This window comes from Taurulus bubalis (genome assembly GCF_910589615.1).
Source record: "Taurulus bubalis genome assembly, chromosome: 2".
Classification (NCBI taxonomy): domain Eukaryota; kingdom Metazoa; phylum Chordata; class Actinopteri; order Perciformes; family Cottidae; genus Taurulus; species Taurulus bubalis.
In genome coordinates this window covers 29,653,611-29,673,580 of record NC_136590.1, presented here as the reverse complement: position 1 = coordinate 29,673,580, position 19,970 = coordinate 29,653,611, and the positions used below count along the sequence as shown (strand labels likewise).

Genomic DNA, 19,970 nt, shown 5'->3' with positions numbered 1-19,970 from the left:
TTGTCGGTGGACCACCACTTTAGTAAAATGCATCTATCTCAACAACAGTTTGTAGCGCCATAACATTTTGTATAGATATCCATGGTCTCCAGAGGATGAATGGTTACTCTGGTGATCCCATGACTTGTCCTCTGATGCCACCAGCAGATTGACAGGTTTACAACTGTTGGCTGGATTCCAATGAGATTTGGTACAGATATCCACACTTTTCTTTTATAGCCACCAGCAGGTTAAAGCTTTCCCTTATCCAATGAAATATCAAAGTATGCACCGACTGGCTTGTCACAGGATATTGTACAGACTGTAATGGTTCCCAGACGAATCCTTATGACTTTGGAGCTCTTTTGATCTTGCACCACCATGTGGTCCACATTGGTTTAAAGTGAAATGTCTAGACAACTATTGGATGAATTGTATACGATTTTGTAGACACATGTATGCCTCAGAGATTGTAATATGGCTGTAGACTCCTAGTTTTGTTATATCATATTTTCTGTAAATGTTGCTGATATCTTTCACAAGACACCATGTAGCTTTAGAGCGGCTGCTATCATGTACATAATTCTAATTCTCTACCATTAAAATATGCTTTGGCCAAGCAGTGGAACAAATGATAAGCTGGGACACATGGATCATTTTAATGTATTTTCATTTTACAGACTATTTTCATAATTTTTTTGTAACTGCAGATCTATTGCAGCCGTGTCTCTGTTCTCATGCTGGCGTGCGTGTATGCGTCTGCGGAGCCCTTTGCTTTGATATCTTGAGGGCTCAGTGCTGCAGAAAAGTCAGAGGATTGGCCCTCATTCAACCCTCAGCGGGAGGGGGGGGGGCAGTACAGAGAGACTATTAGATGCCAAATAAACAGGCAATTTCAGTAGCCTGGATGCAGCCTCAGCGAACAGCTCATGTCTGTTTTTAACTTGTATACTCCCACTAATGATGTGTGGTCAACCAGCTAATTTGAGTAAACATCAGAGTGAGTAATTCAGACAGCTGCATGCCTGCCACTATTTCACGACTTTTTAAGATGTATTTTTGGTCCAAACGCCCTTGTGTTGTCTTGGGGTCAAAATGACCCATCAACACACATACACATACACGGGTCATTTTGACCGCAAGACAACACGTTAAGTAAACAAGGGTGAGTTAGTGCATATGCTTTTTGTGTGTGTCTGTCTAATGAAGGATGTGTTATTTATTTGTGTCTTCAGGCACTCTTGGCTGTATTATGTTGCACTTTTTTGCTGCCACTATCATGCACTGCAGGCTGCTTTTCCAGTATTTTCCGCAGGTGAAGCTAAATGCCACGCTAATTGGGACTTTTCAATATCATTATTGCCGTCCTTTACATCCTCAGCGCTCGCAGCTTGTGGTGGTATTTAAACACAACATACATTGCGTTCTCCACCACTGCCGCCCCCGGGGTTCCTGGCATATGCGCCAGCTCTGAAACGCCACGTGCTTCTGCTCGGCACATGCCCTCGGCCACCACATACACGGATCTGAGACGACAGCAAACCTCAGAAAAATGCTATAAAGAGAGCTTAACAGGTTGATCACATAACATTCTTCAAAGGGGAAAGTTATTTTACTTCTGACGACGCTTGCCCATTTAAACAAGTCGCAGCTGTTTTAGGTTGTGCGCCAGGTTTTGCAGAAATTTAAAAATTGGAGGAGATTGAGCATACCAAATAATTAGAAGTTTTCCAAGTTTCCACATCGGCTAAGTATTATTAAGTCTGTAAATGCAGGGGGAAAAATAACGTCAAGATGAAAACACTTTATTTTCAAAGAGAGGAGTGATTTTTCTTGATTAGAACAGTGCAGAATGTCAGCAGAAAGAATTCTGGCTGCAGGGATGTCTGTGCAGTAGAGCGGAACAATTCATATGATTTTTATAGGAATATTTGTTTGGTATATATCCTCGAAAAAAAAAAAATCTAACCAAATAATTTATTAGGGTACCCTCTGTGTTCTACAGCTCATATGACCTTGATATGAATACCAGACCCTATTGTCCTATCTCTATTGAATCTGCAACTCTTTGACTTTAAAAAAAGAAAAAAATATTATGATTTAACTTATTTTCTGCATAAATATGATCAAAAGTCAACAATCTGAGCAAAAAATGGCTCCTCGATTGCTCCCTTAATTGTATTGTTCGGTGCCTTCCCATCATGCCACAGAGTAATACTACACATCTTTATAAAGATTACGACCTAAATCATCTAAATCTGCAATAATACCTACTTTGACCTGAATCTTGCTCGCACCATAACATATTTGGTATGTAAACGACCGTCTCCTTCCACATGTTTCATCTGACACGCTTTCAGACGAGTCTGAGGACCAATGAGATCGCAGGACCTCGAAACGCCGCAAACGACAACAACAAAACTCTGGTACCTGCTTCGCAATGCGAGACACCAATACTGATCAGACAATGCTCTTACTGCTAGACTCACGCAATCGATATGGTTACAGGGAAGTTACTTTGAGTGAAATCCGCCATTGTTAGGGGTATTTATGAGCATTTTAGTAAAACGTTATAATCGCTTAGTCATGTTGAGGAGCTTACGGAATTATTAAAATGTAACAATCTTTTTATATGAACCACCACATATCTTCTCACAATGGTTACAGTACTTCAGCAATGTAAATGAATTAAATCGGAACTGTGGAGGAGGAGATAGCACAGTTTTAGTCTTTTAAAAAAAAAGAGACTTCTCATCTCCGTGAGATCAGAAAAAAGTGCGTCGGGCTTATAAGGTTAATATATTTTTCAATAAAAATGAGAATAATGATGCTTAGATATTATTAATCATATCACAATTGCATGGTCAGTCAACATAATCACAATTTGATATTGTATTCCAAATCATTCAGCCCAGAGGTCTCAAAAGGTTTCATCAAAAAACAGCAGTGATATTAACTTATGAAATGTTTTACATACATAAACTAAAAGTGCAATGTGTGTAAAGGAGGCATCCATTTCAATTTACTTTGAGGTTGCATGAGTCTATGCCGCTTTTATAATTTAACCAGAATGATTTTTCTATAAATTCATGAACCCTGCAGAAACCCTGTGGCTGACTATTACCCTCATACTAATATACTGCCATATACTTATCCAGACTTCATCCTCAAAGTTCAATCCACACCCCTACTCCTTTGCTTTTCCCCACAATGACCTCTGTTGTGGCCTCTGACAGGACAACAAAACATAATGAGGTGACGCGTGAGTAAAACGGCTTCATCAGAATGGAAAAGACGCTCGGGGCCCCTTCCCCTCAGCTGTCAGTCTGTCAGGCAGGAAAGGCTTTCTGCCCTCTCACCACCATGAACGCGTTTAACCGTGAGAGTCACTCAGACATGAAACTAAAGTGAAGTTGTCAAAATTGCTTCAGGACGACAAATTAACATCAACAGTGCAGAATATCTCCAATTTATCAACTCGTTTTTTTGTATTTAATAGATGCCAAATATGATTTATTAATTTGTTTTTGTGACAACTTCACATTCCTGTAGAGACGTGGTGTGATTTTCTGCTTTTGCTGGAGAGGAAGGGAGGGTTACAGGGTGACAGATGGGTTGTGAAAGTTAATTAGAAGCGATGAAAAAGACAGACAGGCACAGAATAAAAGCAAGAAATACAGTCTCGGAACTTGAAACAAGACACGATGACTCTGACAACCAAAACCAATTTTTCAAACGCCCCATCAGAATTTGTTTATCATGTACGAGAACTAAGATGATCACCCGATTCGCAACTGCTCCCCTAATTGTGGTGTGTATTTTGCCTTCAGTCGAGAACGAGAGCCACTGCGACTTTGTAAAACTCAGAGAGATGCTGATCAGGGTCAACATGGAGGATCTGAGGGAGCAGACCCACGCTCGCCACTACGAGCTGTACCGACGCTGTAAGCTGGAGGAGATGGGCTTCAAAGACACAGACCCCGACAGCCAGCCGTTCAGGTAGAGAGAGGAGAGCGCAAACGCACAAAAACCACAGATACTGGAGTGTCAACAACGGGTATCGTTAGGGAGACGATACCTAATCTATATCACTGTCTTTTCTTCTGTCCAGTCTTCAAGAGACGTATGAGGCCAAGAGGAAAGAGTTCTTGGGGGATCTGCAGCACAAAGAAGAAGAAATGCGACAAATGTTTGTCAGCAAAGTAAAAGAGACGGAAGCGGAGCTAAAAGAAAAGGAGAGAGAGGTCAGTCTCAAGGGGAATTATGGTTGTAGATGCTGTGTATTTAATTTGAAATGGTCGTTTCAGTGTTCATATTCCAACACTCCAACTACAGAGACATTTTTTAAAGCAGTTCAGTGTGATGAGTATAATGACAATACATGACAAGGTGCCTACATATATGAAATAATGGATGAGATGGAGCCGAGGAAATATATAAAAAAAATTTAAGAAGTTTGTTTGCAGTCAGTGTATTCTATTGTTAGGTCCATGTCACCAGCAAGTGCTGGATTAACCGTTGGCAAGTAGCAATTAAAATCTCTTCTCTCTCCTCTGTCACCCCCGTCCTTTCTGTCCATCACCGCCCTCTCTTCCTCCTCCTCATCATCCTCCTTCCCCCTCAGCTTCATGACAAGTTCGAGCAGCTGAAGCGGATGCACCAGGAGGAGAAGAGGAAGGTCGAGGAGAAGCGGAGAGACCTGGAGGAGGACATGAACGCCTTCAACAGGAAGAAGGTGGCAGTCGAGACGCTCTCCTTATCTCAGCCCCTTAAGAAGGACAAGGACAAGAAAAAGTAAGCCGATCACTCCTTTCTGTCACTCACTCTGCTCACTCTTCTTACCGTAGCGGGAAGCTGCTTTTCCCCCAACACGGCTCCTTTCTTAAACTAATCCTGTTGTCTTTTCATTCTGTGCCTTACGTTCTCAAACTATTTACTTTTTTGTACACTAGCTTCCCTTGCTTATCTCATCCGTTCTCGTTGTTGCTCTCTAACCCTTTGTTACAAGTATTTAAGCAGGAGGTGTGCATTCTGCCAAGTCAGAGTGTGGCATAGTGTCACATTAATGAGCCTTTAAACGGAAAGTGCTGTGCAGTTGTCGACCGATCTCTAATACGCAAGCGATTCAGCTATTATAAAGGCCTGGCATGTGTTAAGGAAACTTCCTCCCTTTTTTTGTCCTGCCCAAGCGTAACATTTCCTGTCCTTTCACTCTTTCCTTTTGCCTCGCTCTAATTATTCTGGATATTCAGGGAGCAGGCAGTGGAGCAATAGAAAGCTTGGCTTTTAAAGAGGTGACACAGAGTACAGTTCAAACAGGGCCAAACTGTTTTCTATAGGGGTATGCTGATTGTGCATACGAAGTATTCATGATGGCTCAGGTATAAAAACAACACAGGCTTTCATGTTTTATCTCTAACTACACTTCATGTGTACTGCATTTTACAAGGTACAAGTTTTTAGGATGTCCTCTTTACCTTCCAGACGGCCATTTGTGTCTGTTCATTTCTGACCCATTACTCAGGAAGTCATCACAGTAAACATCCTGTTGCATTTTGTTTTGATTGTAAGGAAAGAAATTCCTCCCTTTTTTAACGGACCTCGTTTGGACCAGTCCCATTTGATCAAATTAAGGGAAATGATCCTTCAAACAACAGTGTTCTTCCAACTTGTTGCAGCCGATTTCTCCTGTTTCCACATAACAATGCCCCTGTGCACAAAAGGAGGCTCCATAAAGAAATGTATTTCCAAGTTTGGAGAGCAACAACTTGATTGGGTTGCACAGAGGCCTGACCTAAACCTCACCCAACACATTTTGTATTGATTAGAATAGCAAACCATTGTAAATACATATGTTTGGTGTATCTTTAAAGCAGCTTTTAAGTCTAAGTTAATTTTCGATCTTCTGCCCTGATGATAATATCTCTCTCTCTATCTCTCTCTCTCTCTCTCTCTCTCTCTCTCTCTCTCTCTCTCTCTCTCTCTCTCTCTCTCTCTCTCTCTCTCTCTCTCTCTCTCTCTCTATATATATATATATATATTTATTAGTGGCTGTCACAATGCTATTCTGCTATTCGGTGGACTGTGCCTGACTTCTAGTTACTGTTGTCCTTCTTGCCCTTATCCTTCTTGTCTTCCTCTCTGATGCTTGTACTCTGAGACTGTAAGTGAAGACGCTTGGCGCCATCTTGTGGCTGCTTGCACATTTTGCTCTCTGAGCTGTTTGAAGAAAACTGATCTTCCATTTTGTGGTTTTGTGAAAACCTCAGTTTTTCCTCTTATGCGATTGATTTACTCTAAAGTTTTGCTACAAGGCAACGTGTTGATTTCGAAACATAACAAAAAATAGCATGATTGAGGATGCATTCAGGAGCGACGTTTGAGAAGGAAAATGTAGAGCTCCCCCTGCTGACAGATTAACTGCAGTTTATCGAACGGCTCAAACTATTCCTTTCTACTGCCTAACATACAGTGCTTCAACTCTACTTCATCCGTTTTCTGTGGAAGTCTTTATTATGCATTTGTTAATGCCACAAAGTAGTCATTCAATTTATTTTGTTTATTGTTTGTCATTGTTTTTCAGTTAATTTATGGCCGCTGTATTCCCTCCCACACACGACCATGGATATGTCCTCCATCACCATTGCACCTGTTTTGTTTGTTTTTTTGTTTTGACATTCCATCTTGACATTGTGCACATGGACCAAAGACACTGAGGAGGAGGAGGAGGAGGATGATGATGATGAAGCCACAGGGGAGAAAAAGAGTGAAAGATGGTGAGAGATTATGAGGGGCAAATGTTTTCACTTGCCAACAGTGGCCATCTCATTTATTCAGGATCTTTCATTTTATGCTTTTTTTATATATATATATATATATATATATATATATATATATATATATATATATATATATATATATATATATATATATATATATATAAAAAATGTGTGTTTCTATATTGTGACTCAAAGATTTATTGTTGTATTTTTTGTGTTTTCCATCAACTATTCACACAGAAACAAAGGTTCAACCTTCTGGTACTAACACAGCGGGCAAGTCATTTGAAACCCTTCAATGTGTATTTAAAGAATTTAGGGTGTGCTTGATTTTATACGACTGCCATTTAAACAACTAATTGAAGATATCAGTGAAATCAAACCTTTCCTAAAGTCTTTTTAAATACCTGAGCTGTTTTTAAATGTTGTCCAGGTGAAATGTGCCTGTTAACCTTTTTGTAGTCATTACAATTTAGATTAAGTACATTTCACAGTAGAATAAATCCTTGAGCCTGAATAATACAAATAGCATTGTCAAGCAATACAACATAGTACCTGTTTACTGTATACATTACTATATATACATAGGTACTGACAACCTAAAGCTTAGTCCTAACCCTTAATACAAGTATATGCAATATTCTGGTGCTGTTTTATATTGACTCAATAAATGTATGTGAATATTTTCTAGAGCTCACTTGGCTTAATATGCAACATGTACTAGTTTTTTATTATATTATTGTAAGACGCACATATGATGGTAGAAATTGTCCACAAATGTAACTTTATTGTAAACCATGAGTGACCGCCTTGATGTGCGTTGTGACAGTGGACACGCGCACAAACGAGAAGCCAGTATGTATACATGCACACAAACACAGGATTCAGGAAAACATACACGCCTCAGCTCGCTGCAGAAGAGTTTACACTCAGAGAAGAGAGAGCAGCTGTATTTACTGTCTGTCGTTGGAAATAAATGCAAACCCCCACCCTCCGACTTTGATGTGTCTCTGCCATGATTTGTTTGACGATTTTCTGCTGAGATGAAAGTGAAATACGGGCAGGTGAAGCTACTTTACACACACTCACCATGCAGATGCTGTCCGCCTCCACTGAAACCTCAACAGCTGTCAGGTTGAGACGCAGCGTTTCCTGGTTAGTGATCCCAAACTAAAGAGATGAGAGATGTTTGCTCAGGCTGCAAATAATCCTCATGCTTTCACCACCATGCTGCTTACCTCAGGTGTGTGTGTGCCGTTTAAAAACAAGGGCGCATTGTTGCACTCAGTGGCAGCTTCCTCACGTCATCTCGCTGTCAGCTTTTCATCATTTGTGTAAAATCAACTCATAGATCCGATAATGTCTAACTAGCTGGTTTTGTAACGCTTGCTCATTTAGATATTATCTAAAAATGAGGGCAGGTTTCAGACAACTGAGATTTATGTATGGCATGTTAAATAAACATGTACTATGGATAAATTAATTTTAATTAAAGGCCCTGAAGTGAATTCTCTCTAAAAAAAAAAAAAAGTGAAATATCTTGCTACTTGTCGTCGAGAAAACTTTTTTTTTTTTTCACCCAAGTACTTCATTTGGTAAAAATACAAATGTCTCCTTTTGGCCTGCACCTAACATTTATTATCTATACCAGTTATATTTTCAATTAATTAGTTGCTGACTTTGTAAAGCATTAGAACAATGCTCAAGAGGACATCTTAAAATGTGTTGTTCCTTATGTATTAGTTAATTTATTTTCCTGTATTATGTTTATATAAAAAGGCACAGAATGAGTCGTTGAAAATAGACTGAGAAAGTCACGGCACACTTGAGATCTTCCCGTACTAATGGTTTTGTCTTTACCGTGGAGGCTCGACCAGCACTTATTATTCTGCCCACCACCTGCAGGGCTCGCTGGACCTCTTCCAGCAGTACAATCTGTTCAGAGTGCTCCGTTCTCTCAGTCCTTTCCTTCACCAACACACTCTGCTAATAAAGCTGAGTGATAATGGCTCTTTGACAGCTGTTCTACATGCAGGACAACATGATGATGCACACAGACTCACTGAGTCTTGTATAGGGATGGGTATCGTTTGGGTTTTTTACCGATACCGGTGCCTAAACGATGCCTGAACCGATACTTTTTTTATTGCCAAGGCAATTTTTTTTCTTCAAATTGAGCAATATTATGAACTGTTTAAAGTATACTATAGATATAAATAAATAAGTACATACAAAACACTTGACTTCAAACTACAGCTTCAAACCTTTTAACTTCAAACTATATATAAATAAAAGAACAGACACAAGCATCAGGTGGCCTGATGGGACCGTGTGCAACAGAACTCAGAAACCGTTGGATCCTAAAACTGCTGCTTTACTGGACTACACGTCATCATTAATATCAACTGGAGAGATTTGTTCCATCAAGCCGAGGACGGACGTTCAAAAGCTCGTGCTCGTGTCTCCAGCGATGTCTGTGCGCGCGCTGTGTGTGAGCGGGGCTTGCAGGCGGACAGAGCAGAGTAGCGAGTGTGCTCTGATCCGCGCTATTTTAATAATCGTTTTTAGCGTGCGGGTACCGCGCTACCTTTTTAGTATCTATATACCGTGCAACTTTACAGAGTAGTGTAAAAAAAAGTATTTAAATCGGCTCAGCCACCGGAAGGAAGCACCGAAATCTGAGTTGATTTTCAGTCCGGTAGGTACCGGACGTGTTGGAACCGGTGCCATACTGGCACCGGTTCTCGGTACCCAACCCTAGTTTTGTATGCCTGAGGTAGTAATGGTGACAATAGTAATTCAGAAAATGACTCTTTAGAAGTCATAGCTTTATTTCTGTGGTTGACCAGACAAGATATAGCTGCCTCAGTAAATGAAGGAATCTGGAACAAAATAAAATCCTTTACATTGGTCACAGGTATAGCGTTCAGTTTAACTGGATGAATCAGTTAACACTGACAGTAACCAGTTCACATTGCTGCCTTCCCTATCAACACAGTTCAGTCTATAGGCTACAAATGTTTGGCAGTGGAGGCCACGCCTCTGTACACACTGCATGTCAGGTATTAGCCAGTATTAAATACAGTTTAAATGATTTTGTCAACGTTTCAGTTTACACATCAGTATTAGGATGTAACAGAACTTGGAAGTATTTACAAAAAAATACAGGATACTTTCATTCCAATACTTATAAAAAAAGTCAATATTTGGAGTATGATTATCGGTGCTCTTATACAGTGTGTAATAAATTTAATTTAAACCATCAATGCAGGGTCATTAATCATCTCATGATTTCAAAACCACCATTTACTTTCGTCATTCTGTTCTAGTGTTGAACTAATCTCCCAAAGGTGCTCTTATTTTCTTTGATATGTAACAGTAACAATAGTTGCAGAAACCAAAACACAGACTGAAGTATTAATTAAATAAAAGTGTTTGTAGCGATTAGTTAGGAAATTAAAGCTTTTTTTTAAGACGGCTTTTGTAAATAGCTGCTAAATATTTATTTTACAGAAATTAATATTTTAATCTCTTACTGACTTGTACTAATAAAAAAAAGGTTGAAAAAATATTATTTGCAAGAGAAGAAAAAAAGAAGCTCGTCTTTATCTCAAATGCTATGTGGCTCTGGGCGAGATCCTGAGCACCACGATACCTCCAAACAAAATCAGGGTCAACATAATAAAAGAGCCACTCTTTGCTTCAACCACACTTAAATATATATACATATAAAAATAAACTGCCTCACTTATTTTTCAACCTCCAACTTGTTAAACAAGTGGTAGCTATTTAAAAAAAAAAAAAAAAAAAAAAAAAAAAAGGACAAATATGGCAATAATAATAATAAATCAGAACTCAAATGGACAAATAACTCTAAAGAGAAACATTCAGTCAGGCTCAATGATTCCCCACAATTTTTCTTCAACTGCCCAGCTGCTTGAACACGGACCCACACACACACCTCCAGATTCACATTTGTGTGTGGACAAGTGCACGGAAGAGACTCAAGCAATATCTTCTTTTAAATCAGTCGTAAATGTTATGGCAAGTAAATAATATCTGGATTTTCATTGTGAAACTTCCTAAAATGTGCTGAGCTACAGTATATTGGACTTTCATTCTCACTGTGAAATGAGAGGACTGCGCCCTTTTAAGGAGGAGGACGGCGTGAATAAATGTCCGACTAGTTGACAGCGGGGTGCAGCGGCGGGCAGGGCGACACATTTGTCTGCTGAGAAGCGAACAAACCCTCAACGTCATTTCCCTGCGGCGGAGTCTTCTCCTCGTCATACAAACACCTAAAACCATCGTAGTACTCATCAGACTCCCCCTGCTGTGCGCCGCTCTGCCCCCTGCGGCGCTGCGAGGGGCTCCAGGCTCGCCCCTCGTCCGAGATCTGGGCGCTGTTGAAGATGTAAACGGCGTTCAACGGCAGGGAGAACTCGAGGCTCTGAAGGTACTCGTCCACGATCTCTTTGCAGTGGATGAAATCGCCACTATCGACCTGGAAGAGCAAAGCTACAACGTCAAATCCTCCGAGCTGGAACTAGATTCACAGTTTACCTTTCAGGAGGAATTATAAAATATAATTTCTGAGATGATCGTTGTGGTCAACCGTGAAAGTCTTGACTGATATTCAAAAAAGGGTGCAAGTACTTTGAGTGCAGGTTTGTGCTTTTAAAGTTTCACATGTGTGTAAAAGTGAACTAACACATCTACTCCTTCCCTTAGTTTCCTCAGCATGGTCACGACTAATGTTTGAGTTTGGCAGCCGGAGCGCATTTTGATGACCTAAAAGTGCCAATATGTGCCTTTTCATCCAAAGCACCCACCAGTGTGACGAAAAAAGAATCTGCACTGCAAACGGTTTTAAAGAAATAGCGTGGGACTAGGGCTGGGCGGTATGGCCAAAAATTCTTATCACGGTATTTTGTAAGATTCTGACGGTTTCACGGTATATATTTTTTTAAACACATTGATTCAATTAACAACATTAGTCAACTAGACAGCAGTACTGTCAGCGAGCCGTCCATAGCTACCAGACAGCAGCAGGCAGCAACATTTATTTTTTACAGTTTAACACTGGGAGCGCAGTGGATCTACTTAACCATCAGTGTAACTTGGTTCAGTCATGGTTCACACTTGTTATAAAATTACAGCGCCGAATAGCATTCTGGGTAGATTTCGCGCAACAAAAAAAAACAAAACAGGAAGAGACAGACCGGAAGACACGCCACACAAACAGCTGTTCGCCGCCCAACTTCCTAGCATGCACTTTGGCCGTGTAATTTTGAACCAAGTTACACTGACAGCTAAGTAGCTCCACTGCCTCCCAGTATTAAACTGTAAAAAATAAATGTTGCCATCTGCTGTTCTTGCGAATATGCATGCTTGTTGATGGCGCTGGTCGCGCGGCACCGCTGCCCAGTTGACCGCCTTAGCGCACCAACAGTTGTTACGTGTAACCACCGGTATGGCGGTATATGAAAATTCATACCGTATGGAAATCTGAAACCGGTATACGGTTTGAACCGGTATACCGCACAGCTCTACGTGGGACATCTAAAGATAAAAGTCTAACGTATAATTAAAATAAACTGGCAGTCAGGAGAGTGTACGTCCTTTATTCAACCCTTCCAGCTTCAATTTATCAATACATAAATCACTTGTTTCATGGATTCAAATAGTGTTAGGTTGTGCATCATTTATTTATATTAACATCTTGAAAGAACATTTTGCAGATAATAATATACCTAGAATTACCTTAAACTTGTCATTGGAATTTCTGTACTGCAATTTCTTGCCGTTTATTAACCAACATATATTTAGATTCCTCTATATTAGTAGTAAGCTAAAGTCAGCTCTACTAGACAGACATTACCCCAATAGATTAAGTAAACATATGCAATGTCCCACTCCCTTTCGATCAAAGTGTAATCGAGCAGAATCATGCTTTTCCTCTTACCTGTGCTTTCTTCAACAGGTCAGTGAAGACTGAGAACCAGTCGGCCGTGAGCGCCTCCAGCTCCAAAGTGATGATGGCCAAGGCCAACGTGGAACCCTTGAACTGCCAAAGCTGGTGGCAGGCCATACAGTGCTGCACCTGCCTGGTCCACAACGCCGCTTGGAAGCCCGCAGGCCTCTTCTGATGCTCCGGCCCGGCGGGAAGCACACCGGGGTCTGTTGCCGAGTCCCAGCCGACACTGAGCCCGATGGACGGAATGAGTTGAGGGTGGCCGGAGACGAGCAGGGCGTGGAACTAGACCAGAGGGGGAAGAGGAACGAGACCAAAACGTTAGCCTATGATGTCATTGTTGTCTCATTGTCCATCCCGCCATCGCTCACCCTTTACCTCTACTACTTTATAACTCATATCAATATCACATATGCCAGTGCATTTAACGTCAAACCTTGCATATCTGACAAAAGGTCAATGCGTCCTTCATTCCTTTGACCCAGGTCACTGTCCTTTTGCAGTCTGTGGCTCTCTACTCTTCTCAAGTGTTCATATCAGCACTACAAGCTACTATCAAACCTGCAGCTCTGTGCTGAGGACACTTTGAGCAGATGGAGAATCTCACCATCAGGCTTTACTAATGAAGATCGACCCGTTTGCCTGAGGAATCATAGTAATCTTGTTCGTATCGTATGTGCAGTGCTTTTCTGTGTTCCCCTTTATAGGCAGGAACTGTAAAGCACAACCTGTGGGGGCTCTGTTAAAAGGACGCTTTGAGTTTTTCCTTCATACTCGCTGGGGTTAGGGAGAACAAAACACAGATATCAATGCGTTCTTCTTTGTTACGGTCAGATGTCTTTGTGTTTTCTTCATTACTGTTGTGTTGAGCTGACTTGCTTTAGTTCATCTCCTACTCTGTAGCAACATTAAGCCATGGTTTTTAAAAGAAAGGGGAATTCACTGGAGGTAGATTCAGCTATGTGGCACAAAAGTCGAATAGTAATCCTGACACAGTTGCTCTCGACATCTTTAAACTAAAAACTTTTTTTTCCCCATTCTAAACTCCATTATGGGAAACGGTGGGAATTCAGGGTGATGTAGCAAATAAGGAAATTTGTGTGGTTAGAGTCGACATGTACTCGGATGGGCATCACATAGCTGATTCTGCCTTTATTGAAGCACATTGAGAGGCAAAGACAAAGCATTGCTGTAAATCCTCTTATTTATTCATATCAAAGTGTCATGAAGGAGTCTGTGACTAACTAATGATAGATTTGACTGATTGCTGTTTTATAGACTATTGAGAATAACACTTTATTTAGCAGAGGGAATGCAGAGTAAGTTCTTCAGGGCAGGGGAATGTAATTGCGCAAAAAAATATTTATTTGAATAGTATAAAGAGAGTCTTTATTTTACTATAGTTATCAATACATTGTCACTTTATTTTGAAAGTCTTGAATTTTTTGTAATACCTAACGTGAAGTGTTAGGACAATAACCGATTTACAATAATAACTCCACAAGCTGTAAACATTACACCAATATCAGTTAGATCCACGAGCCGTGATCATATGGGATAGTGCCAGTTTTTTTTTTTGCAGAAGACACCGAATCAGTCCAAATGTGCCAAACTGCTTTTTGGTGACAATTTATGGTTTGTGGCTTTAAGAAAATGTATTAGTCCTCTCTAAAATTCAATATCCCAAATCTAACACGGCTGTTTGTTTGTCAAAGGGGGTGTAGGTTGTCCTTTGGTCTGGGACGAAGTTAGTGACCCACAGAATGCACAATAAGACAGGGGTGTTTTTCTTTAACAAGTAAAATCAATATCTTCTTAAAATCCCTCAGATTAATTTTGGGAAAACATGTGCATTAGGAATTATGGTGTCCCAAAACGGAGGAAGTCGTCTCAATGAAAATCCTTTGAATAGTGTGAATCATATACAGGGTGTGAGAAACTGTTTTCATAAAGCATCCACCTGCAACCCGGTTTCCCTCCTCATTCAGTTGGCATAACAAACCGAAAACTTTATCTGAGGTAGTTCCCGAAGTTTTGTTTAACACACGTTGAGGGTTTACAGTTTAAATAATCAAACTGATGTTCAATGCAATAACCAGATTTTGCATACATTTGCCATAATAGTGGTATATGAAGATATTGATTATCACCCAGCCCTATGTGAACCGTTTCATTAGCAGTACAGTTGGTGATCTTTAATCATTACAGGGATGACGTAAAGTTAAAGGCCTTGTGAATACGGCCCCCGGGGCCCAGCAGCATGTAGGGACCTAAACGATGGTGTGTGTGTGTGTGTGTGTGTGTGTGTGTTGACAGTTTAGTCGGTGGCAACTGCCTCAGCCAATGATTTGTGAGGGTTTAATAATTAAACTTCTGTGAACAGATTCAAGCTGTTAAACAATATTGTGCCATAAACTCAGCATGGGATTTTTAACAATGACGCTAGAAACAGTCAACAAGTCACACAGCATGTTATAGATTCCTAACGACTCAAATCGTGTGTGTTTCTGTTAAGTCTCGTGAGGTTTGATAGCGTAAAAGGATCTTCATCTCAACACGGCCCCTCTGGTTCAGCAGGGTTTGGGGATCCACTGTGGTGGCTGCAGGAAAGAGTAAGTCAGAAGTGCCTTGGCCCGATATGCAACAAGCCTGTTATTTTGCTTGTGTCTTGCAGTCATAAGTGGAATATTATACAGCTCTATTCAGACCTTGTTCTGAAATGTGTCTTTGTTGCTTTCCCACACACATAATTTGGGCAATTGGCCTGCGCTACACTGTAACTTGGGTTTGTCCAGTAAAATAGAAAAATATTTACATAGAGTGGACTTAGACCTTGGCATCTAAACAATGATACGACACTAAAGCAGTGATTCTTATGCTGTGTTCACACGAAAAGAGTTGCGAAATATTCGCGTGAGTAGATTACATGTTAAGTCGCCGGGCGTTGCGAATATTCGCAAATCCGCTTTTTCGCTGGAGTTGAAATATTTCAGTTGCAAAAGCCAATCGGCGTTGAGAAGCTCCGCCCGGCATCACCGCCGTCCTGGATCAAACTGCTGCGGGTCCGCTGAAGGAGCGCTGGAAGCGGCTTCATTCAGAGACTCGTCCTGTAGGAGTCGGAGCGGTGTGAGACTACAAATAATATTATGAACCCAGACACGGGGGCGTTTGATGTTCCGACGTTTGTGGGACTTCCTCAATAAGTATAAAGCAGAACTAGTGGTTATTTCAGTGGTGAATAGCAGAAATGGTAAAGGTTTTCACAACCACGGAGATAAGCCCCGCCCCCTTTCCGCAGTGAATGGTTACGAAAAAGCGAATTAACCACAAAGTCGAGCGAGTAAACTCAGGCGAAAAAGCGTTGCGAAAATTCGCAACTCTTTTGGTGTGAACACGGCATTAGGGTTAACAGTTATTCCATCTGTTAGACTTGATCTTTAAAACAATGCATTTTATAGCTGAGGTCAGTCAGCATTAGATTATAAACTGCATATATATATATATATATATATATATATATATATATATATATATATATATATATATATATATATATATATATATATATATATATATATATATGAACTAATATTGAATTGTACTATTGTCAATTTTATTCTGATGTATTGGAAAACCAAATTAATTATCGAATTAGATTGTTTTATTTGCATTAGAATGAATTGGTGATGATAAAAGAAAAAAAGGAAAAAGGGAGGGACACACTCCAACCAGGACTGAATGGAGTTTATTATAATAATAATATTGATGGGCACAAAGAGTCGAATCAAATAAATGCACAATCTCTACTAGGACCAATTCTTTACTGAAACGGCAGGGGGTTGTGAGGATTTGTAAAACACAATCTTGAAGCAAGCATGCGTTTGAGGCCAGGACCTGAATTGACCAAGCATTTTGAAGTCCAGCCAGCTCACTAAGAGATGCTCCTGACAGCTCAGGTCTAGTTAAAAAATTTAAAAAAACAGTGATGTTTGCCTATCTATCTGTTAACTTACTATGTGAATGAAGTCGACTGGCGTTGCGATGTACAAGTCCCAGTTCAGCTTGTCTAGAATGATCCTCTCCATGCGAAGAATCTCCGCTGTTGAAAAGTTGCATCCGCTCTGCACAACCAGGTCCTGAACAGAACCTATTACCTGTTTTAAACAGACACCAACAAAGGGAACAAATAAACGTATTGTTTTGAAATAGCATTGATGTGGCTGCTGTTTTTTTTATTTATTTTTACAGCGGTTATCGTACATGTTTTTTTGTATCCTGAAGGAATATCCTACCTCATCTTCCTCGTTGATTTTGGCAGCCAGGACCAAGGAGGTAAAAGCTATGCATTTCAGGTATTTTGGTTGGGCCTATGAAAAGAAAAAAGGCATTGTTTGATTCTTAAGAACCAGAAACAGCAAAGAAATGAAAGCTGCACGTTGTATATTGCTGTTAAAAAAGGTCACACTAAATTGAATTACACTTTACACAGTCCAATTTGCAAGTAAATTGACTAAAGACATGATTATTCATGATTCACTGCACAGGTTTTTTCAGGAGGTCAGTATGATGCAAAATACAGATTAAATGTGTTAATTTTTTATTTCGACTAAGGGTTAATTTGACGAAAGAAGAAATAAAGAATGAAGATGTGGGTTCTTAAACAATACATTTTAGATCCTGGACAAATGCTGCTGTAGATAAAAAAAAAAAAAAGAAGCTGCTTGGCAGTCATATGTTGTGGCGGTCTACCTTGACAGTGGACAGCAGGCGGTTGAGGACACAGACTCCCAGTGCAAAGGTCTCGGGACAGAACTGGAACAGCCGGTTCATCTCTCCGAGCCAAAGGATAATTTCTCGGTGTTGGGATGAAGAGATGTCGGCACCCTGAGCGGTCAAAGGAGACACCCACTGGTTAATAATAAAATAAATATGAGAAGTCAGATGCTTTTTGCATGCAAATCCTTATCTGTGTTTTAAGATCAGTCAAACAATCTGGGAAATGACCGCATTCATGCTTTAACAATATCATACTACACTTGGCACCTTTTAAACACGCATGGACATTCACAGCTCTCGTCTCACCTGGATGCTTCCATTATTGAAGACCGGTACCTTCCAGAGACGAGCCTCCCTGACCAGAGCGGCCTCAAGCAGGCCGACCAACCGGCGGCTCCCCACAGCTCCTGGGTTCTTCATCGCCACCACAGCACAGGCCAGGCTGCACCCAGGGCACACACACCTGAGGAAGAGGAGGCAACTGATGATTACAATGGAAACAAATACACTTTAAATCATCGTTTAAGATATGCACACAGCCTTCAGATTAACTAATTCACTCAGAGGTCTGACAATAATGATAGAAATCTGGGGCCCATCTAGTGACTATTTATCAGTTATATTTACTCCATGAACGTTTCACCTTTTCACATGAAAGCTTTGATGAGGACACAAAGTAGCCTCTAATGTTTCTAATGAGGTAAATATAAAATCAGAGGTAGAATTTAAAAACAGCTCCTTTAAATTCCTGACGGGTTTTGGCCAACAGTTTATAATCTGGTCCACAGTTCATCAGACCTGCTGCTCTGCTCGAAAGAGCCAAGAGTGCACCAGGAAATCGCTCACTTTGCAAAACAACATCGCCATTTTTTTCCCTCCAGGCTGTGAAGGCTGGCAGCGCATGCTTGAGCGACTAACATTTAATGCGAAACGTTTATGCGTGACTTTATTTGTAGTATGCTAATGCATGAAATGCTACACACAGCCGTTCAGGATCCCCGGGCGGCATAATGAACTGCAGCTGCTGCAGCAGCCTCTCGCACAGTCGATGCTGCAGTCAAAAACATTAGTCTCGCTCTCTTTTGCTTTTTCCTTCTTCTTTGTTTTGTCTTTATTTGTTCAAACAGTCTTACCTTTTCGGTTTCAAACACGGGATATCCCTCTGACGGCAGGTGCATTTATACGGTTATTTAAATTAATCCATATTCACCGAAAGCAAGAAACAAGCAAACAACAGCAGGGTACTGTTAGAGAATACGATCCCGAAAAAAGCGCGTTTGGGGGGGAATACACGGAAAACAGCCGCATGATATACATATATAAAAAAGAGCAAATACAATTTAAAAACGTTAAAGCGCGAAGTACTTCAAACAACTGGGTGAATTTGGCGAAAATACAAGGCAGGAAGCAAAAAATCAGGGAGGATTGAGGGCAAGCTGTGTTTTGAACGCGCCTTGCGCCGCCCCTTCGTGACGTCACTCCGTCTATTAAACAGAAATGTGGTACTGGGTCAAACATACGGGACCCCTCTCACAAAATGGTCGAGCTTTCACTGAAAATGGAAGATTTATATCGTGAGGGACTCGAGTATGTTTGTAAATGAATTACTTCTCCAGGGAATTTGAATCAGGTCATATTCCCCTCCCCCTCTGCAAAGATATCTGATCTTGAAATGGACAATTTCAGGGATCTTGTGCTGGTTGGACACCTTATCATGTGTTCACATTACTACAGCAGCTTTAAAATACTTTTTAATTTTCATTTCCCCTCCACTGTGTGAAAGTGAGGCTGGTTTTGGCCATGATGACGTCCCACCAAACCTCACTCTTTCACGCAGGGCCAGGTCCTGCAGCCTGGCCTCTGTGGTTGTCTTTGATTTCGCTTTTTGTCTAGTCGTAGGATGGGCTCACATGTGTAATTCATTGATTAAGTAGATTCAAATGCCTGATGTAAAAAGGGTCTATGAAGAAAATACTTAATAACATTTGCAATTTATATAATTTTGATTTCAATTAGCAATGTCAATTCTGTCGAAGTACTCTCTCAGGATTAGTGTTTGGTTTGTGAACACAATGGAGACACAGGAAGGGGGTTGTGATCAATACCTATTACTCCGCAGATTATTTTGTGAAATCTATAAAATGTCAGAAAAGACCGATAGCCACAAATTCCAAGAGAGAGATTTCTTAGAATATCTTGTTTTGTGTGAGTAACAGTCCTGGGGATCGAATGAGCTACAGCCGCCCTGCGTGGTAAGTTTACTAGCGTATAAGACCAAGAGAAAATTGCAAACATGTTGGAACCAGCGAAGGTTTGCTTTTCTCACACCATTAATTCATTATCAAAATTGTTGACGGTTCATTCTCTGCCGATCGACTAACCGATTAATCAACTGATTATTTCAGCTCTACCCGAAAGAGAGACTACACAACTGGCCGACCAACACGGCTCTCAAAAGAACC

At 40.6% G+C, this 19,970-nt stretch overlaps 1 protein-coding gene across 1 annotated transcript in view; it reads left to right on the top strand.

Moving 5' to 3' along the window:
* The window catches only part of septin8a (septin 8a), a gene marked incomplete at its 3' end in the record, with an annotated part of 34,065 nt that extends 21,158 nt beyond the window's left edge, over positions 1 to 12,907 (top strand). The window contains exons 7-10 of the mRNA XM_079237607.1: positions 3,810 to 3,978; positions 4,091 to 4,223; positions 4,604 to 4,773; positions 12,742 to 12,907. Of these exons, the coding sequence (XP_079093733.1) occupies positions 3,810 to 3,978; positions 4,091 to 4,223; positions 4,604 to 4,773; positions 12,742 to 12,907 (638 nt within the window). The remainder of the gene's footprint in view (positions 1 to 3,809; positions 3,979 to 4,090; positions 4,224 to 4,603; positions 4,774 to 12,741) is intronic.
* Between the last annotated feature and the right edge of the window lie 7,063 nt (positions 12,908 to 19,970).